Here is a 21145-nt window from a genome sequence, read left to right on the forward strand (position 1 = left end):
TTGCGGCCACAGGAGCCTTTTAAAGATTTCTGGAGACCTGGAGGATCAGGACCTGCAGGATCATACCTGGAACCTGAAAGTGACCTGAACACCTGTATTTTATATAAGGATGTACTACTAGAGGATTTTTTAGTATTTTGGTATGATAAAATGCTTTGTTTTAGTCAAAAAAATATTTTTGCTCTTTACCTGGATGACCCTGCCAGGTTTGCTGGCATCCTGTGCCCGCCAGGATGGAGATATTCAAAAAATTTCAACTCTCAGTTATGTGTCATACCCATACTTAAAAAGTCAAGCAGTTTGGGCTCTTTATCTTTCACACACAGAAAATGAGATAGAAAAAACCGGATTGGGGGGCGTTCAACGCCCCCCCCCCCCGACCGTTAAGGGTTAAGTAACAACCCATTATGTCAAGAATGTAATTAACTTATATTTCTTTTCAATATTGTTTAAAATCTGATAAATTAGTTAAAATTTATTTGTTGAAAATTTCTTAAATTTCTATTATTGCAATAATGGTGTGAGACTTGTATGCCCTAATCAATCCTTCCTATTATCATTCTTTCCTCTCCAATATGATTTTATCTATTGCTTATTATCTTTTTTCTATTTTTTTGTCTTACTTATATGGCCTGTATGAAAACAATGTGTGAATACACATTACTGCATACTTCCTACTTTTAGGAAACTGCCATTTGGGAAGAAAATTTATTTTATAAATTAACCATGTCAATAAAATTTGACTGTATATATATGTAAATGTATATAATACTCATTTAATTCATTTATTATTGTTGTTTTTTTCTATGTATGTACACCCAAGAAAAATAAATCTAATCTAAATCTAAAGTAAAAGAATATGGAGGGCACGAGCTAAATGAAAATCTACCCTTGGGGTGGAGACCCTGTGTCCACTTTTGAATATTGGGTCTTTGAATATCAGCCCATACCATCGGAAGATATCTGGGTTATGCATCTCTACTTATACATTTATTACCTAAGTTATTGGTTAAGATGTAAAAAGTCTTTTTCTTTGTTTTTAAGCTTTCCACTAGTCAAAGAAATTATTAGTAATGTGTAGTTTTTTTTCTACATTTTTATGTTTCTTTATATTGAAACATATATAAAGTAGGGAAGGGTAATTTTTTATATTTTACTTTAGATCATTTTAGAATAGGTAAGAAAACCCCGCAAGGTTATGGTCCCTTTACCCCGTGTTGGGCATATAAACATCCATCCCCCCCCCCCCCCACTCCCAATTATTTTCAATTCATTTCAAAATTATGGGGAGGTAAGTTACACTTTGAGGGAAAACAAAGATATTTTAATATTTAGATATAAATTCTTTTTTAAAATAAAATTACCTATTTTTTCCAGTGGAAGATATCTGTTTCCCTTTGCTTAGACAGTTGCCGGATTTCACATCTCCTTCTGTGCATAATTCAATAAATTTTATTCAAACAAAATCAAGAAAGACGACATCCATAGGAGTGAAGCTCAATCATTAACAATATGGATATATAGAATACGTGGATATATTGATAGGGAAATCTGTGGCCAGTTTAGGTTGCTAATATGGAACTTGTTCATTGTTCTGTTCGCTCATCTCTTTTGCATCAATCATAAAGTAGCTCGCATTAATTCTCCTTAAAACCTTATGTAAGATTGGTTTATGACATGATAGTTGCTAGATTTAACAGCTATGAAATGATAGATGCAGGAAGAGACATTGTACTTTGTGATTAAATTGTAGAGTAGCTTCGATTAAAATATTGTGACATTTCTTACAAAACTAAAAGATCCCATAAAAAGGACTTTCCATTGAAAAAATATTGCATTAAAAAATGTGTATCTTTAAAAGATTATAAAGGCCTTCTAGTTATACAAAGTTTCATGAAGATCAGACAATTCTTTCATTATATTTTTGCAGGGGACCTTCCCGAACTGACTGTGAAATACTGACAAAAAGGCCCAGATTATACAAAATATTCGCTTTTTTAAACATTTGTATTTAGGAAAAATAAATGAAAAATGGTTTATGAAATCCAAAAAATAAACTTGGTATAGTTCTTTTTAGTTTATACTTTTTTAACCGTCAAGATTTTAATTAATCATTTCAAGGGGCTGTGATTCAGCAAATAGTTTTCATTTGAAATTGCTGAAAATTTGGATATTCTTGTAGCAAGAAACTTGTTTAGTGCTGTAACTAAAGGGAAGTAGGTAACAAGGCGGGAGAAGTAATATGGGAACTTTTCCCTTAGAAATGTTTGTCAGAATCCTGGCCCCCTGTCCCTAAAAATTTTAAAAAGCTTCGCTACCAGTCGATATAGCTGTCCTTGTTTTAAGACTAAAATAATTTTGCAGACCGTTTGCAGAGAGAGGGGAAAATAGGTTGTTTACTACGTTAGTCTCCAAAATTTAATAATAACACGTGTTCTTATTCGTTGGCTTAACAACTTTGGGGGATTTAGTGAATTTTTATTGGTTGCAGGCTCATTAAGTTGAATGTTCAAACGTTTTAACCACTAATTTTAATCTACAAAATGGGTAATTTTGGGCATCATCATTGTAGATGTAAATTGTTTTATCTGCCACTGTCTTATCCCTTTAGATCCCTGAGACAATTTGTCTGTAGAACCAAGAAAGATGACGAGTTGAATCAGATTAAGTCGCAAAATTTTGCTGACCAACAGTTTGTAGCAGCGAAGCTACTGTAAAATATTAAAAGTATGTTTGAACGTTCGACCAACCTATACTTATGCATTGAAGTATTTAAAATTTTTCAAAATTTAATCAATCTTTTATCGGAAATATCATATTCAGTGATTTATTTACAATACCTTTGATTTATTTTTCTATAAAATTCATGTTAGATTGTTATATCTCCGCTACCTACGATGCTGTGAGTATTGGACATTGGTGCAAAAAATATGACGTAACAAAAAAAATTAGCCAATGAGAGGCCACTATAAATTTTACCATTTAGTCAATAACGGCCTCTCATTGGCTAATTTTTTTTGTTACGTCATATTTTTTGCACCAATACTCACAGCATCTTACCTACCTATGGATATTAAACGTACTATTCTATTTTTAAAAGCGAAGCTTTTCTATAATTAGAGCCAGTCCGTCCGTCCGTACGTCTGGAACAGATAGCTTTTTCCGTTAATTTAGGCATGTTAGAATTGCCTATCGATTTCAAACTTTGCATGGTGATTCCTGTAGTAGTTAGGTACGATTTAGAAATCGTAGCAACTTTATAATCTTTACCAGAATGTCCGTACGTCCATTTTAAACATGTTTATTTTTTAATTTTCTAACAACAAATTTGTATGAGATAAAACTATCCGATTGGTTTGATTTTTGGAATATTGATTCCTATGACAACAAAGTACAATGTTATAAGCGAAGCATCTATATAATCAAGTCCTAAAATCGTAAGTATGACCTTAAACATTATCCTGTATTTAAGCAGTTTTTCAACAAATTTAATTAAAATTTTTATTCGACATTTATGCATTTATGTTCTGATTTTTCAGTTCTGACACACTACAAGGATTTATGTTCGTTTTTTTCCTACCGTTTCATAGCTTTTATGGATATTGTCATCCTTGTTTTTTGTTACAGACCTACTCTACAATTAAGTAATGTATGTTTGTCTGTAAACCTAATCTTCGTTAAGACTAACATTTAAGCACTTTTAAGCATTTTTTTTGTTTGTTTTTATTCCAAAAAATTATTTTCCTGAGTCACATGTGAAGCCAGGAGTCTCTTGTTCTGGCCACAGTCTGAAATAGATAGATAGACAGATAGATAGATAGATAGATAGATAGATAGATAGATAGATAGATAGATAGATAGATAGATAGATAGATAGATAGATAGATAGATAGATAGATAGATAGATAGATAGATAGATAGATAGATAGATAGATAGATAGATAGATAGATAGATAGATAGATAGATAGATAGATAGATAGATAGATAGATAGATAGATAGATAGATAAATAGAAAAATAGATAGATAGATAGATAAATAGATAAATAGATAAATAGATAAATAAATAGATAGATAGATAGATAGACAGACAGACAGACAGACAGACAGACAGACAGACAGATAGATAGATAGATAGATAGATAGATAGATAGATAGATAGATAGATAGATAGATAGATAGATAGATAGATAGATAGATAGATAGATAGATAGATAGATAGATAGATAGATAGATAGATAAAGAATAAAGTTAATAAAAGTGATATCTATAAATCTTTAATGTCACGATAAATAAGTCAGACATAGGAAATATAGAAAAAAGTACAGAGAGAGATAAGACAATGGCCGATAAATTTATATATATCCCCAATGATTAATTATTCCTTCTGTAGATTAAAGTTGGCGATAGAAATGTTTGAAAACTGAACTTAATAAACCAATCAATCAAAATTCAGTAAAAGTCCCCAAAGTTGTCAAGCCAACGAATTAAAAACGTTATTATAAAATTTTGGAGACTAGAGTAATGAACAGACCAATGTCCTCTCCCTACCTGACAATTTATTAGTAGCGAAGCTACTCTATAATTCAAAATGATCTCCGTCGGTCCGTCCGTCCGTCTGAGACAGAATAGGGAAAATGTGATTTTCTCGGCTCCTGTTTAAGATAGAAGGCTTAAATTTCTTGTCAACATTCCCATTAATATGGAGCATAATTAAGTATAAAACATGGATGCCAGTCGGACCCCTTTTATCAGGTTTTAGGCTATTTTTATATTTTTCTAATTTTTCTTAATATCAATGGTGTTTACTACTACTACTTATGGATGTTGTCATCCTTGTTCTATTATAAAAGTAGTAAGGATTTTTGTGTTTTTGTCAGTTAAGATCTCCCTAACCACTGAACCATTAAGTCCACATTATTTCGGGATTCTTTTAGACTATTTTTTTTTATATTAAGTATTATGATGGTTTCAAGCTATTTATTTATCGGTTCTTCCCTTTATCGCTCCCTCTCCCCCTTCAAATACATAGTTTATAAAAAAACTAAATAGAACAGCAGTAATAAGTAATAAAGAATAATATAGTAAGAATTGGAAAAAAACACAGTTTTTGAAAGTATGTAGGTATTTTCCATAAATAATTTATAACAAAATTTCAAAAAGAAAACATTTTTTTCCATTTGGGAACGATTCGGCTATGTTTTAGGCTATATACAATTCATCAGTACGGACTTATAGACGGATGTACATATCTTAATTATAGTGTAACCGCGCTATTGACAACTACTCTATAATTAAGGAACTATTTGATTGTCAATTTTGAATAATTTATTGCCAAGACACTTATTGCCATTGCCAATTAATTGCCTCGTAGGAACCTAATTGCTGACAAGACAGAGGTGGTTAAATTATCCATCTACATTTATTGTTGAAGCTAAATATCTCAGAAATTGCCGGTGCTAATTGGTTGTATCTTTCAGGGAGGCTGTATATGTGTATTGGGATTGTTTTAGGCCATTTTCTGACATCACATTAGATGCTAGAGGCGAAATAATTAGTTATCCTTATGCTAAAGTAACAGGATGTCTGTGTGTCTTTGTGTCTGTGTGTCTGTACCGAAGGATCTCGCTAACCGCTCAACCGATCGGGTTCTCCTTAACAGGGTAGCTTCTCATAGGTCCCGGGAAGGTTTATAACTATTTTTTAGGGAGGGGGGTGGGACACCCCCAACCCCCCAAAAAAATAAAAATCACCCCCCCCAAAAAAAAAAATAAAAATTTTTATTTTTTTAAACTAAAATTAAAAATGAGGGGAGAGGCACCCCCCCCCAAAAAAAAAAAATTGTTTTTACTTTTTCTTTTAAAATTTAAAATAAGAAATTGGGTTATTAAATTTGACTCGCTCCTTCTCAAGTGCCCCCTAGAGGCCTCTAGGGGCGTAGCCGCTAGTATATTTATAAAGTAGTAAGGTTTTTGTCAGTATCTTAAGATTTTGATAAATACAGAACATTTATTTTATGGAATCTTCGCGATACTAGAATATTTTAGAGAATCTTAAAACATTATTCATCATATTTTAAAATAAAAAAATATGAATTTTACATTTTCAGATTTCAATCTTTAAGTTTTTATTTTGAAATAAATTTTCTCCTTATACCCCATCTTAAAATAACTAAAATGTAAAAAAATAATAATATACAGAATATACACTTAATGCAAATCCTATGGTGAATTATGTATGACAGGGGTAGATTTACTGAAAATAATTCAATTGCGCGGCTATTATTCCTCATGCTATAACCGTCAGGTCCAATAGTATTCACAGATGATTAAAGGCAGGCTAAACACTTGGGGTTTAACAACCAGCAGACAAACAACTCTATGATTGACACTCTTTATGTGTCTGATGGTAATTTGTGCTTGTTTATAGGCTAAGACATTCCCCTACAAGTACGATTTATGTCGCACGACGGAATACTGTACCATTGTTAGCACAATCATTATTTGGACGTATTTGTGAATTTTGTCTTTGAAAACTTCTCATAATATAAAGATGGGAAAGGTGTAGATTAATTTAAACACTATTGTCATTTCCCTCTGTGCTTGCATATTGAGTAAATGTATAGATAATCAATAGAAACAAGTACACATATTTACATATAATGAATACACTGCATTAGGTTTTACAGGATGGACAACAAAAAACAATCTTCTGTTACATTTTTGATTTTTCTGATAAAATACAGATTGATTCGACCCTAGCCTAGAGGAAAGGGCACGGAAGGTCAAGAAAAATAGCCAAAAACAGCCAAGACGAATATAAAGCCCTTTCCTGTTCTAAAGTAATATACAAATAAACAAAAAAAACTACCAATCCTCAATATTTTCAATTTAGGGGGGTTGACGGTAGTGCTCAACTAGAAACTTCGAGTGAAAGCGCTACAATTTTGCAGAAAGAGGGGAGAATATCGTATTAGTTCTTTGGAGGTCACCCTGTAAATAAAGTGATAAAAGACTGCATCTCTATAAATAGAAAAAAAGTAAGCACTAAATACTTTTACCAATAGTTTAAGCTATTAATACATCCAATGGGTTTACCCTTATGTAAAGTATTTTAGTACCCGGGGGGAGAGAGGCAATGGACTGTTTATTACAGTTGTCCCCGAAGTTTAATAATACCGTTTTCATATTCGTTCGCCTAAAAACTTTGAGGACTTTAATTGAATTTTGATTGGTTGGTTCAAGAAGTTGGTTATTTCAACCACTAATTGTAATCTCAAAAGGGGAAATTTTTAGTAAATAATACTGGTACCCAAAGTTTTATAAACATGGTCTCTCATTTACAGGCTTAAAAACTTCGGGGCACTATCATCAAATCTTGACTGTTTGATACAAACTAGGAATGTTAAAAATTTTCTACTTTTAATTTAATCTATTAAAGAGGTAACTTTATATCTGATTTTTTGTGAGGGGTACACTACATATAAATCATTTTATCGTCCATTGTCTTATCCCTAAATATCCGTGGGTTTATTGTGTCTGTTTGTGCATACTTTTTAGTCTAAATAATTTCTCAGAATACTTATGACTGAATATAGATAAAATAATGTATGTGTTTTTATTATTATTAATATAAATAATAAAAATTTAATATTTATTAGCATTTTTACCTACCCGACTTTTTATAAAGATGCGATGCATCTCTACAATACATTAAATCAAAAGCAAAAAAGAAACATTAAATATCTAATTAAGATTTTTCAAAAATAGACTTTTTGTATGTATTATTTAATTTGCGTTTTTTCCCTATACAGGACGAGTTCAAATGAAACTATAGTTTTTGAAATATATATATTTGGCCTGTACATGTACAAAGATGTTAGTTTGATTATTCGTAGAAACCTTGATATAATACGATACTAGACATAATTAGTCAGTATGGCTGAAAACCGGCCCTAATCCACTGGATATTAATCGGTTTCGAAGCGATACGGGAAAGGCTTTTCTTTAAGTAATTTTAGAAAAGACCTGCTTTTAAAAATTAGTTGGGGGGGGGATTGGCTTGTTGGTTTACGAGTTTATATAAGAGAGACACCATTACTTTTTTATACAATTCCATTTGTACTTTTTAAAAACCTATAATTGCCTTTTTTTTTCTTTTTGGCCTTTTAGTTAACAAAGCTTCTCTTTCAATGTATGTTTAATGTTTATCCTCAAAATTAGTCTCAAATTTACATTAAATCATATTTGCTTTTTAAGACTTGCTTATAGCGATGCTCCGCTTATGACATTATGTCCAATCGTCCTAGGAACCTATATATCAAAAATCAAGAAAAATATTTTTAACATAAAACAAGTTGTTATCAATAATTAATTTTCTCGTATTCATTCGAATCCGTTGGATAGGAACCGGTTCTCATCCATACGAAAAAACTATGTCTAGCATCGTATTATATCCAGCTTTCTACGAATATAAAAATGTACAATCATAAGATTAAAACCAGTTTTTTTATCCTGTGCCTTCGGCACCTTGGGGCTCTACATTCTATATCCGCGGAAAGCTGTTTATAATACGATGCGAGAAATAACTATTCTTGGTAGTTTCAAGTTATGCATATAGAGTTGTAACGCTTTCTAAAGTCTACGTAACGGACGTTCGACCAGACCATACAAGTAAAAAAGCTTTGCTTTAATAAGGATGCTGTCTAAAATGGGGACAAATTTAAAATTGATTTGACGGGGCTGTTTATTTACGTCACAAGTGAGGGGAAAGAAAAGGAAAGGAGGAAAGAAACCTTGCACAATTTTAGACAGCGTCTTAATAAGAAAACGAGGAATTCAATATTAGAGGTTTGTTGCTTTTGAAATATCTTCGCCATTATGTTTGGAAATTTTTCTTGTTAATGTACAGTACATACAAAACGTGATGCTTTTTATCGTTATGCCAATAAAACAACCCAATAATTGATATTTTTTAATGATATTTTGATATATCATTAATAAAATATTTTTGCACATTTTCTCAGAAAGATTTATGATTTGAGACTGTATTTTTTTCCGCTGGATCATAACCGGTTATTTTCTAAGCCATATTGAAAATATATGTACTGACACTCTACAAGGGTTATTTTTCGTTTGTTCACGCTTCTGATCTTAGAGCTTCGCTTTTATGGATGTTGTCATCTTTTTTTTTTTACAGAATTGTATCTTTAAAACTTTGACCATAAGTTAATATATTTATATATTTTAAAATACATGTTAAAGCTGACAAATCAAATATTAGAAAAGGACAAGATATAAGGTAATGTGTCTCAAAAATCAGCCATGTGACGTCATAAAAATTAGGGATAAGAGAGGAGAAGTGGGAAAGAAACCCCTAAAAAAGAGATGTTTAATCACTCATTTTTATGACGTCACATGGCTGATTTTTATTACATTTTTTCCCACTACTTAGGCAAGGTTTAATAAATGGCGATTTTTCAGGTTATTACCTATGGGATGTGTTTTTCTATAAATCAGTTTAAAAAGAACATACCTAATCAATGTGTTCTAGAATTTTCTTCTAGAACTTTGCTCCATAAAATTACAGAAGTATAATAAACTATCTAAGGTTAAAATATTAAAAGAAAAATCTTAATTAGATAATTAGTTTCTGAGCTATTTGCAACAGACATGAAAAGCTTGATACTTTATTTCCTAAGAAAATTCAAAATTTTGGATACTTATTTGTGAAAATATAAGAGTAAATATTTGTAAAACACCATCAAAAGCTTTGTTAATGTCAAAGAGGCAAAAAATATCATTAGAAACATACCAAGCTTTTCCTATGTAAGAAAAGTCAGGAATCTTAAGGAATAAGACAATGTCCAATAAATTGATGTAATATCCAATGATGATATACAAATTCTACCCTTCTCTAGATTACAATTAGTGGTTGGGACGTTTGAACACACAACTTAATGAACCAACTAATGAAAATTCAATAAGATTCCCCAAACTTGTTGAACGATTAAGAAACATGAATATAAAATTTTGGGGACTAGTTTAATAAAAAGCCCAATATCCTCTCCAACCCTAAAGAAAAGAACATATACTTACTTAGATTATTTCTATTGAATTATCTCTTACTCTCTTTACTTTGGTGTCCTATTATTTTGTTCACATTTATCACCATCATACCCCCCCCCCCCTCAAAGAAGATGTATTTTTATCTTTTTATAGTCAAAATTACAAAACGGATGGACAGACAAGGTGAAATATAGAGTAGCTTCGCTACTAAAAACAGGAAGAAATTACCTCAAGAAATTGTCACATCGGGGACATTTCACTTTGTTGTGTTGAAACAATATGTTCAGGTCCATTCCATTCCTAGATATATATAGATAGATATAAAGATAGATATAAAGATAGATAGATAGATAGATAGATAGTACGTTCAGGTCCATTCCATTTCTAGATATATAGATAGATAATATGTTCAGGTCCATTCCATTTCTAGATAGATAGATAGATAGATAATATGTTCAGGTCCATTCCATTTCTATATAGATAGATAGATAGATATATAATATGTTCAGGTCCATTCCATTTCTATATAGATAAATAGATAGATAATATGTTCAGGTCCATTCCATTTCTATATAGATAAATAGATAGATAATATGTTCAGGTCCATTCCATTTCTATATAGATAAATAGATAGATAATATGTTCAGGTCCATTCCATTTCTATATAGATAGATAGATAGATATATAATATGTTCAGGTCCATTCCATTTCTATATAGATAAATAGATAGATAATATGTTCAGGTCCATTCCATTTCTATATAGATAAATAGATAGATAATATGTTCAGGTCCATTCCATTTCTATATAGATAGATAGATAGATATATAATATGTTCAGGTCCATTCCATTTCTAAATAGATAAATAGATAGATAATATGTTCAGGTCCATTCCATTTCTAGATAGATAGATAGATAATATGTTCATGTCCATTCCATTTCTAAATAGATAAATAGATAGATAATATGTTCAGGTCCATTCCATTTCTAAATAGATAAATAGATAGATAATATGTTCAGGTCCATTCCATTTCTAGATAGATAGATAGATAATATGTTCAGGTCCATTCCATTTCTAGATATATAGATAGATAATATGTTCAGGTCCATTCCATTTCTAGATATATAGATAGATAATATGTTCATGTCTATTCCATTTCTAGAAAGATAGATACATTCCATTCCATTTCTATATAGATAGATAGATAATATATTCATGTCCATTCCATTTCTATATAGATAGATAGATAGATATATAATATGTTCAGGTCCATTCCATTTTTAGATAGATTGATAAATAGATAGATAATATGTTTTTTTCCATTCCATTTCTATATAGATAACTAGCCTCTAGGGGTTTTGCCCCAAGAGGTTTGATCAAACCAATTTTTCGTGTTTTAGATTTAAAAGAAAAATAAAAAATAAAAAACCTTCCCGGGACCTATGAGAAGCTACCCTGTAAAGGAGAACTCGATCGGTTCAGCGGTTAGCGAGATCCTCCGCTACAAACAAACAAACAGACATCGTTCTACTTTGTATTATAGATTAGATATAAATTAAAAGGATTTTTGAAAATATTTTGGAAGATTTTTTTGTACATAATATTTTTTTTCAAGAATCGATGGTAAGCCATGTGAGGGTCAGTTTAGATAAATAGATAGGTAGAAAGAAAGTAAGACAGATAGATGGATTGATAAATAGAAAGATATGGATAGATAAATGATATGTTCAGGTCCATACCATTTCTATATAAATAGATAGATAGATAAAGAGATGATTAATTAGATAGATATAGATAGAAAGATAGAGATATAATTATCCAATTATTGCAGGGGCACTATAATGGTACACATTTAAGTGGTAGCAATTATTTTTATACCATTCAGAAAGGAAGAGGACATTGGACTCAAAATTTTACCGATACCCAAAATTTTATGAGCATTCTCTCTTTTAATTTTTCATTAACGCTTGATTGGTTGATTCATATTTTGATTTTGTTTATCATTAATGGGGAGGTATATTAAATTATCTAACATTGTCTAATCCCTTACGATTCCTGACAGGGGCGTCCAAGCTTTTTATTTTTGGGGGGGGGGTAATTCGGTTTTGGGGGTGGGTAAAATGACGCGCGAAGCGCGCCCCAAAATTTATCCCCGGGGTAAAATTTTTTGGGGGGGTAATTTAAATTTGATCAAAAATTTAGTATTAAAAATGCGCGCGAAGCGCGCAAAAATTTTTTTTGTTAGAGATTTTCTATTTTGGGGAGGGTATTTACCCCCCCAAAATTGTTTGCGGGGGGTAAATACCCCCCCAAAATTGTTTGGGGGGGGTAAATACCCCCTCCTAAATGGTTGGGGGTGCCTACGGCACCCCCAGGGTAGGGGTAAATTTTAAATGGGGGGGGGGGGGGTAAATGAAAAAAAATTTTGGGGTGCCTACGCCACTCCCAAATTCGTTTGGGGGGGGGGGGTAATCGCCCCATTACCCCCCCCCCCTTGGACGTCTATGATTCCTGAATCTGATATTATTACAATACAAAAGGCATTTTATACAATAAAAGCGTCAACTGCGTCATAATTGTGTAAAAACGCATAACATAATAATAATAATAATATACGAGTCATGGAAACAAAACGAAGTTGTGGGTTTCATCATATTTTCACAGTAGCTTTTGAAAGGTTATTAGGTTAGGTTAGGTAGATGTTAATGATTGCCCCGCAGGGCTAGAAATAGAAGAAAAGCTACTGCGAAAATATGACGAATTCTGCAACTTCGTTTTCTTTCCATGATCCTAATATACTTATGTATTGTATATAGTTTGGACACTACGGTAAAGTATCCAAAGATTTAACTTGGTTATAAAACTTTGGGTACCAGTATAATTTACAGTCCAATGTCGTCTTCCTTAAAACGCCACACTATCTTAATTGATAGGTAGGTACTAGGTAGCTATCTAAAACAGGGACGTTCAAGGGGGGGGGGATAAAGGGATAATAACCCTCCCCCCCAACATAAAAAAAGCTTGGACGTTCTTGCCTATTTAATATAAAGATTACTCCCAAAAAAAATAATTTTTAATCTCCCCCCCCCCCCTCCCAATCAAAAGCTTAGACGTCCTTGATCTAAAAACTTACTTGAAAGCACAAGCTTTCCTGTGAGCCCCCGACTTCCATTCACCGAGGGGTATTTTAGCCAGACACAGGTAGCAAATCTTCTTTCCAGCACCAAAATTATAGGACTGAAAATAAAACAAGTTCTTACAAAAATATATCAAGATTTGAAGACTTATGTTTTAGTAGCAAAGCTACTCTACATTTAGAGTATGTCCGTAAGTCAGTAGGGTTTTTTTTATTAAATATATAATTCATTTTAAATGTATCACCAGAATTTCATTTTTACTAAATTAAAAGCTACTGTTCTTTGGCAGCTTATAATGCTCTAATTATTTTAAGACTTTTTAAAACCACCTGAATGAATATGCATGGCACTTTCGCTAGTGTGATAAGCAATACTATTCACAAGTTTATCTGTTTTTAACAAGAATATTTAAATACTTCAACATGATCTTTACCTGTAATTCTACGCAGCACTTGACAACTATAGCTGGTGTAATGATCAGAGTAGCCCACTCCTGATGAACTATATTGTTGTTGTTGATAACACCTACATGAAATTTACCTGTATTTCTACGCAGCACTTGACAAGAATGAATATGCAAACAACAATGGCTAGAGTGATGAGTAGCACCACCCACAACTGAAGAATATATACACCATGATGACCTTTACCTGTAATTCTACGCAGCACTTGACAAGAATGAATATGCGTACAACAATAGCTAGTGTCATGAGGAGCACCACCCACAACTGAAGTATATTTACACAACAGCTTGTTATTTACCTGTAATTCTACGCAGCACTTGACAAGAATGAATATGCAAACAACAATGGCTAGAGTGATGAGGAGCACCACCCACCACTGAAGCCCATCTCCAACACTTAGAGCATCTTCTTCCTCGGATTCTTTGTCATTCTTGCTTCCTGACCGACCTAAAAAAAGTAACAGGATGCCTGTCTGTGTTGATGGCAAAGCTAACCGCTGAACCGAAATGTTGGGCATTTACCCGTACTTTTTAAAACTAAAATTGAAATTGTAGGAATGCCTTTCAACCTTCTTCACTCAATTGACCCTATAGGCCTCTAATGTCGTAACCGCTGGTATTATAGAAAGAAGGTATATTTTGTTCGTAAAGATCTCGCTAACTACTGAACAATTAGGATATAAATTTACAATGACTTTCACAAAGCTTCTAATCGATTTTTATACTACTTTATGTTAAAATTTGAATGAAAGGATGGTTTAGGCGTATAAAGGGAAAAGTGATTTTTTCTTCCAAATTGGAGGGATTCCTGTGACCATTAAGATTCTTTTGACCGTCTGTCCGTTCATTATTCTGTAATGGAGACTAAAATTTATCAGAAGAAATTTTATTTTTCAGCTGCACGCTATTAAAGATTGAAGTCTGCTATTGTTTGTGAATATTTTGTGATTTTACACTCAAAGCTTGTTTTCTCCCTCTGTCCAATAGTAAATATATTTCTTTCTCTGGTCCCCAAAGTCTTCTTACGTTGGCTTATAAACTTAGGGGACTTTTATTGAATTTTGATTGAATGGTTTACTAAGCTGAGTATCTAAACGTTTTAACCACTAATTGTAATCTACAAAATAAATAATTTTGTGTATAATCATTGAGGATGTACATCAAATTATCGGCCATTGTCTTATCCCTTTAGATCCCTGAATTCTGTGTGTATTTATAGTGTCTACATGCTTGGAACATAAACAAGTGAAGCAACAAATTTTATTGCTTTCAAACAAATAATTCAAAATTTATTTCACTTCTTGCTTCGCATAAGTAGTTGCATTTCTTAGGCATATACACACACACACACATATTTCTTGGGCATATACACACACACACACATGTTTCTTGGGTATACACACACACATATATTTCTTGGGCATATACACACACACATATATATCTTGGGCATATACACACACACACACATATTTCTTGGGCATACACACACACACACATATTTGTTGGGCATACACACACACACACATATATATCTTGGGCATATACACACACACACATATATTTCTTGGGCATATAGACACGCACACACATATATCTTGGGCATATACACACACACACATATATTTCTTGGACATATACACACACACACACACACATATTTCTTGGGCATATAGACACGCACACACATATATCTTGGGCATATACACACACACATATTTCTTGGGCATATACACACACACACACACACACACATATTTCTTGGGCATATACACACACATATATATATTTCTTGGACGTATACACACACACACACACATATTTCTTGGGCATATACACACACACACACATAAATCTTTGGCATATACAAACACACACACACATATTTCTTGGGCATATACACACACACACATATATTTCTTGGACATATACACACACACACACACACACACACACACACACACATATATCTTGGGCATATACAAACACACACACATATTTCTTGGGCATATACACACACACACATATATTTCTTGGACATATACACACACACACACATATATCTTGGGCATACACACACACACACCCATATTTCTTGGGCATATACACACACACACACACATATTGTATAAAAGTTAAGGAATCTAAAGGGATAAGACAATAGCCGATAAATTGATGTACATCTCCATTGATGACACACAATTAGTGAATAAAACGTTTGAACACTAAATTTAACAAAAAATCAATGAAAGTCCCCGAAGATGATAGGCCAACAAATAAGGTATCGTTATAAATATTGGGGACTAGTGTAATAAACAGCCCGATGTACACTCTCCAGGGCAACAATATTAATCGCTTTGTATTATGATCAGATTTCCCCGGGTAGTAAGATGAAAAATCAAGACTAATTTCAGTTTTCAGTGGCTCCGAGGAATAATGGTCAGGGCAAACAAAACAGGGACTAATTCTTAAAGACTATTCGTGATAAATTCTTAATGATATTATACTATACATGATTTTTCAGTAAGTCTTAGAACTGGTTTTAATCCAGAGGAATTATAAGGGATCCAAAGCCATACTGGAAAAATCTTGCCTTAGATTTCATTTAATTTTACAGTAACATTGATTAACTATTGATATTTATTCCCTAGTGATTCAAACTGCATTATTAGGTTTTCTATATAACAATTTTTATGCTGTGTTAATCATGAAAACGATTGACCTTGTTCTTAGACTTGTGAAACTTTAACATTAAGTATTAAAAGAAGTTCCTAAGAAATTTAATCTAATGTCCTCGGTGAATTAAATCAAATTCTAGACATAAACAAGGATAACAACAAAAAGTGAAGCACATAAACTATTAAATAAAATAATAAATTAAGAGTAATTGAATAAGAATTAATTGTCTTATTGTGATAATCTTCCAATTTATACATTTAACTGTAATATTTCAAAAATCACTACAGAGTAAAGTAAGAATGAACGTAGCGGTCTATAGTGCAAAATGGGGATAGATGTCTGATTTTAGCCTACCAATTCTAATGACGTCCGGAAATACCCTATACATCATCTCTTTTCTAGGTGGTTTATTTTCCCATTTTCTTAGGGCACTAAACACAGCTACCGGATAGACGGACGAAGTGAACTATAAAGCAAATGGTCATAGGATTCTGTAAAAAACAGTCATGGGAATATTCACAAAAAATATCAAAAAGTTTTGCTTGAAAGTTACAGTTAAAGTCAGAAATTTATAGAATTATAGAGTAGCTATGTTTTCACGACAAAAAATGTAAATAAAATCCATTTCTTACATGCTGCGAGTTCTTGTGTGTTAGATATGAATAAAATTTGGATAAATGTCGGAAATCTTAAATTTAAAATGTAAGTGAACTAGGTCGGATGGTGGGTCTTTAATACTACAAAAAAAATATTGGATCATGGAAAGAAAACGAAAGAGGCGGGTTTCGTGGTACTTATACTGTAGCTTTGGATAGTTTTTTTTAGGTCAGGTTAGGTAAAGTTTGCCCGCAGGGTTAGAAAATTGCCCTTCAGGGCTAGAGCCTACCGCAGAGGCTGGAAAAAGAAGAAACGCTACTGTGAAAATACAACGAAATACTTTGTTTTCTTTCCATGATCTTAAATTTTAAATGTTAACACAAAATAGCAATTTTACATCTATTTTATGTTGTTTGTTGTAGGATAAATTGATAAACCCTAATTATAGAGGAGCCAAGCTTCTGAAATAAGCTATAAAATTTCAAAAGTTTAATTATGTTGTTGGAACATTTGGTGGCAAAGTCATTTCAGGGTTGGTTAAAATTTGAGTTCCAGTTTGATGGCATTTTGCAATAAATGTTTAAAAAGAAGAAAAAAAACTTTTAAAGCTATTAATCGACTTTTTTGCATAGATTTCGAAATAATATTTCGTTTTTATTTAATATTGAAAGCGCTCTTATTGTATGATTGTCATGTTTGTCTTTCTAATTTGTTAAGCTCTACTTTGGGAATGTTGTCATTCTTGTTTTTTAATAATTGTTCATATATTACAACAGATTTTTAACTTGACTGTTATTTTTGACAGCTTGACTGTTATTTTTAATAAAATGTCAGTTTGATCTTAGAATAGCATTTAACTAAATTTGTTACTAATTAAACAAGGATGACAACATTTATAAAAGCGAACATTAACACTTGTAGAGTGTGAGAACTTAATATAAATGTCTAAACAAAATTGTAAGTAAATTTGTTGCAAAACTGCATAAATACAGGATACTGTTTAAGGACATACCTACATTTTAAGGACTCATTTATAGATATGCTTCGCTCATAACATTATGATTTGATTTATTAGGAATAAGTATTCCAAAAATTAGATGAATTCGAATAAGATAATTATAAAATTGTTGTTAAAAAAGTTAAAAACAACATTTTTTAAATTATCGTTCAGACTTTCTGGTAACAATTATAGAGTTGCTACGCTTTCTTAATTGTGTCTAACTTTTATAGGAATCATCATGCAAAGTAGCGACATGGTTGTGTTTATATTTACGACACCATTGCCCCAATTGAGAGTCGGCACAGGATTCCTACCCTTTGGGTATAATTACATATAGCTCGTGCCCCCTCTATTCTTTTACTTTAATGGATAAACCAGGAAAAGAATAGATTATAATTCTCGGCATATCCACATGGCAAAAATTATCTAATTTTCAGAATTTTATCTAGATTTCTGGGTAATTCTGTGTCGAGGTTTCTTATAATTAGGTTACTTACACCATAGACATCCGTTTAAAACAGCTTACTTTTATAAATATAAATAGCTACTTTAAACGGGTACAGTCCCTTTAATGGCAACGCCTCCTAAGCCGCGTTTCGTCGTATTTTCACAGAAGCTTTTCCCCTATTTCTAGGGGGTTCCCACCCTGCGGGGCTTTCACATAACCCAACTTAACCTAACCTAACCAAAAATAACCTATCAAAAGCTACTGTGAAAATAAGATGAAACGCCCCTTAAGAGGCGTTGTCACGAAAGGGACTATACCTCGATAATCTCATAAAGATAAAACTGCCTTAAGAGCATAATTGGACACATAATATCGCTGTTTATAGTGCCTATAAAAAAAATGACGTCATACAATACAAACGACCCATGATAGGCCAATACACGTAGCTGGACAAAGTATCTCAAAAATCAGCCATTTGACGTCATAAAAATAAGGAAGATTAGAGATGAAAAAAAAAAAAAGAGCTGAATAATCCTTAATTTATATGACGTCACAAGGCTTATTTTTGAGACACTTTGTCCAGCTACCAATATACACACTTAATTAACAATGGCAGACCAATATACATTTTAATTGACCAATTGTAGGCCCGTATGGCGTCATTTTTTATAGGCAATATAAACAGCTCCATTATGAAGCTGTCGGGTTCGAGATTTGTCTTTAATGCTACTATGTCTGACACATGACACATGAGTAAAGGTATGGAAATGTCATTGCCTATAAACAGGTGCAAACTTTTCACTGAAAACGTTGGTTGTATTTTGGAAATGAGGAAATTTTTAAATTATTAAATAGTCAAAAAATCAGCATATCCTAGTATGTGTATATTGCAAGAACTATGCTAATTTTTAAAATTAAATAATTTGTAATTTCGTATAAACACCTCTTAATATTCTCTGGTATAAGACATTATAATATTATTGAGTATTCCCTGAATTAAATATTATTTCTTTAGCTAAACTATTCTACATCTAGGATTAATTTGTACATCAATATAGAGACAGCAAAATATGTTGCATTTTGGGCATAAAAAATTTATATCAAAATAAAATATTAATCACCAACAGAAAACATTAAAGCAAATAAATGAACAATAAAAATGGTTTTCAATTTAGCCTATTCGAATTTAAAAAACTAAATTACATTTATTTCAATAAAAATCTTTGACGTTTTTTTTTAATGGGGTTATGTTCTTTTTATCTAGAAAACAAAGCATTGGCTCTTTGTAATAGTTTTGCCTGTTCCTGGGGCATTCCCCTACCTAGCAGCAGTAGGAACATTTTAACATCTTTAGTTATGACTTGGAGTCGGTCCGAAATTTGAACCTATCACCTTCCCGGCGACGAGCGGATGCGCTACGGTAGCGGAATTTCTAGTAAACTACACGTAACACATGTTACCTAGGACACCGTCAATCTTGAGCCCAGCTCTGCCCAGAGGAGAGTACCCATGTGAGTTACTGTACACTTGGCGGGAAAGTAAGACGACATATGGCAGATAATTCATCATCAGCTGTTTTCTTTTTTCTTTCCAGAGCAATCAATCATTCATCTAAATAACATGAATATACAAGGTCTTTCAAGAGAAATGATTAAAAAAAACTTTATTATGCATAGAAAAAAAACATTTATGTAAAATGCTTCATATATTTGGAAAACCTGTTCTGGGGCTTTTATGTTTCAAATATTGAAAATGAATATTTCAACAAATTATGCCCTAAAAATAGGTTTTTCCCAAGGCCTTATTTTCGAAGATTTATGGATTTAAAGGTTGTTAAAAAATATGCACCTTTTTAAAATTCAAATTAAGCGGCTTGTGTTAATAGTAGAAAAATGTTATGTATACCATTATAATCGTCATAAGCTCTATATATAAGCTTTTTTAATATATAAAAACCATTTAGTATATGAGCTAAAAAATGGTAAAATGTTCAAATTCTCAAAACTTTTCAACCTTTTTTTTCACATTTTTAAACGTAGCTCCTAAGCTATAAATAGCACAAAAATGGTACTTATACTTTCAAAAACTAGAGCTTTTGACGATTCTTACAGTATGCATAAAAATTTTCTAATGTTAACACTAGCCGCGCAATTTGAAATTATAAAATGTGCTTATTTTTTGCATATGCGCATCTAATCATTCATTGTTTTGTTCGCCTGTCATGCTTCAAAAGATATAAACGTTATTGTTTAAGGTTTCGTGATTTTCTTATAGTTATTGCATATTCTCTCTTTTTTTTCATTGTTAGGAGATCTGACAATAACTTACTTTGTCTGTTTGTCCATTTCATGATTTTCTTGTGCTTCGCTACTTATGGATAGTTGTCTTCCTTGATTTCTGTAAACGCGAAAATAACAAAATATACCTCAAATTTGCATTTCTTGAAGCAAGCAATATACCACACATTATTTTTTTTCTGAAATAAATAAAAAAAAACATAATTTCTTTAGAAAATTTTAATAAAAGATTTTTATTATTAATTAAATAGTTTTTGCTAATGATTTTAAACAATAGTTTTTGAGTTGCTAAGGATCTTAATAAAATTATTAAAACTAAAAGTTTATAAAAGTAACAGGATCTGTATTTGTCTGTCTTTCCTGAAAGATGTCACTAACCGCTGAACCGATATGATTCTTCTTTACAGTATAGCTTCTCATAGGTGTAATAGGATAATAGCTATTTTAGGGGAGAATTC

At 32.0% G+C, this 21145-nt stretch overlaps 1 protein-coding gene across 1 annotated transcript in view; it reads right to left on the reverse strand.

The window, feature by feature from the left end:
- LOC145324319 (uncharacterized) overlaps window positions 1-20868 on the reverse strand; it is a 71737-nt gene extending 50869 nt beyond the window's left edge. The window contains exons 1-7 of the mRNA XM_080166937.1: window positions 20816-20868; window positions 19851-20001; window positions 13966-14114; window positions 13200-13303; window positions 10295-10366; window positions 3745-3788; window positions 1365-1431 (exon numbers count right to left, since the gene is read on the reverse strand). Coding sequence (XP_080023063.1) covers window positions 1365-1431; window positions 3745-3788; window positions 10295-10366; window positions 13200-13303; window positions 13966-14114; window positions 19851-19959 — 545 coding nt within the window. The 5' untranslated portion in view covers window positions 19960-20001; window positions 20816-20868. The remainder of the gene's footprint in view (window positions 1-1364; window positions 1432-3744; window positions 3789-10294; window positions 10367-13199; window positions 13304-13965; window positions 14115-19850; window positions 20002-20815) is intronic.
- Between the last annotated feature and the right edge of the window lie 277 nt (window positions 20869-21145).

This window comes from Acartia tonsa, chromosome 7 (assembly GCF_053477335.1).
Source record: "Acartia tonsa isolate MP-2025a chromosome 7, ASM5347733v1, whole genome shotgun sequence".
NCBI lineage: Eukaryota > Metazoa > Arthropoda > Copepoda > Calanoida > Acartiidae > Acartia > Acartia tonsa.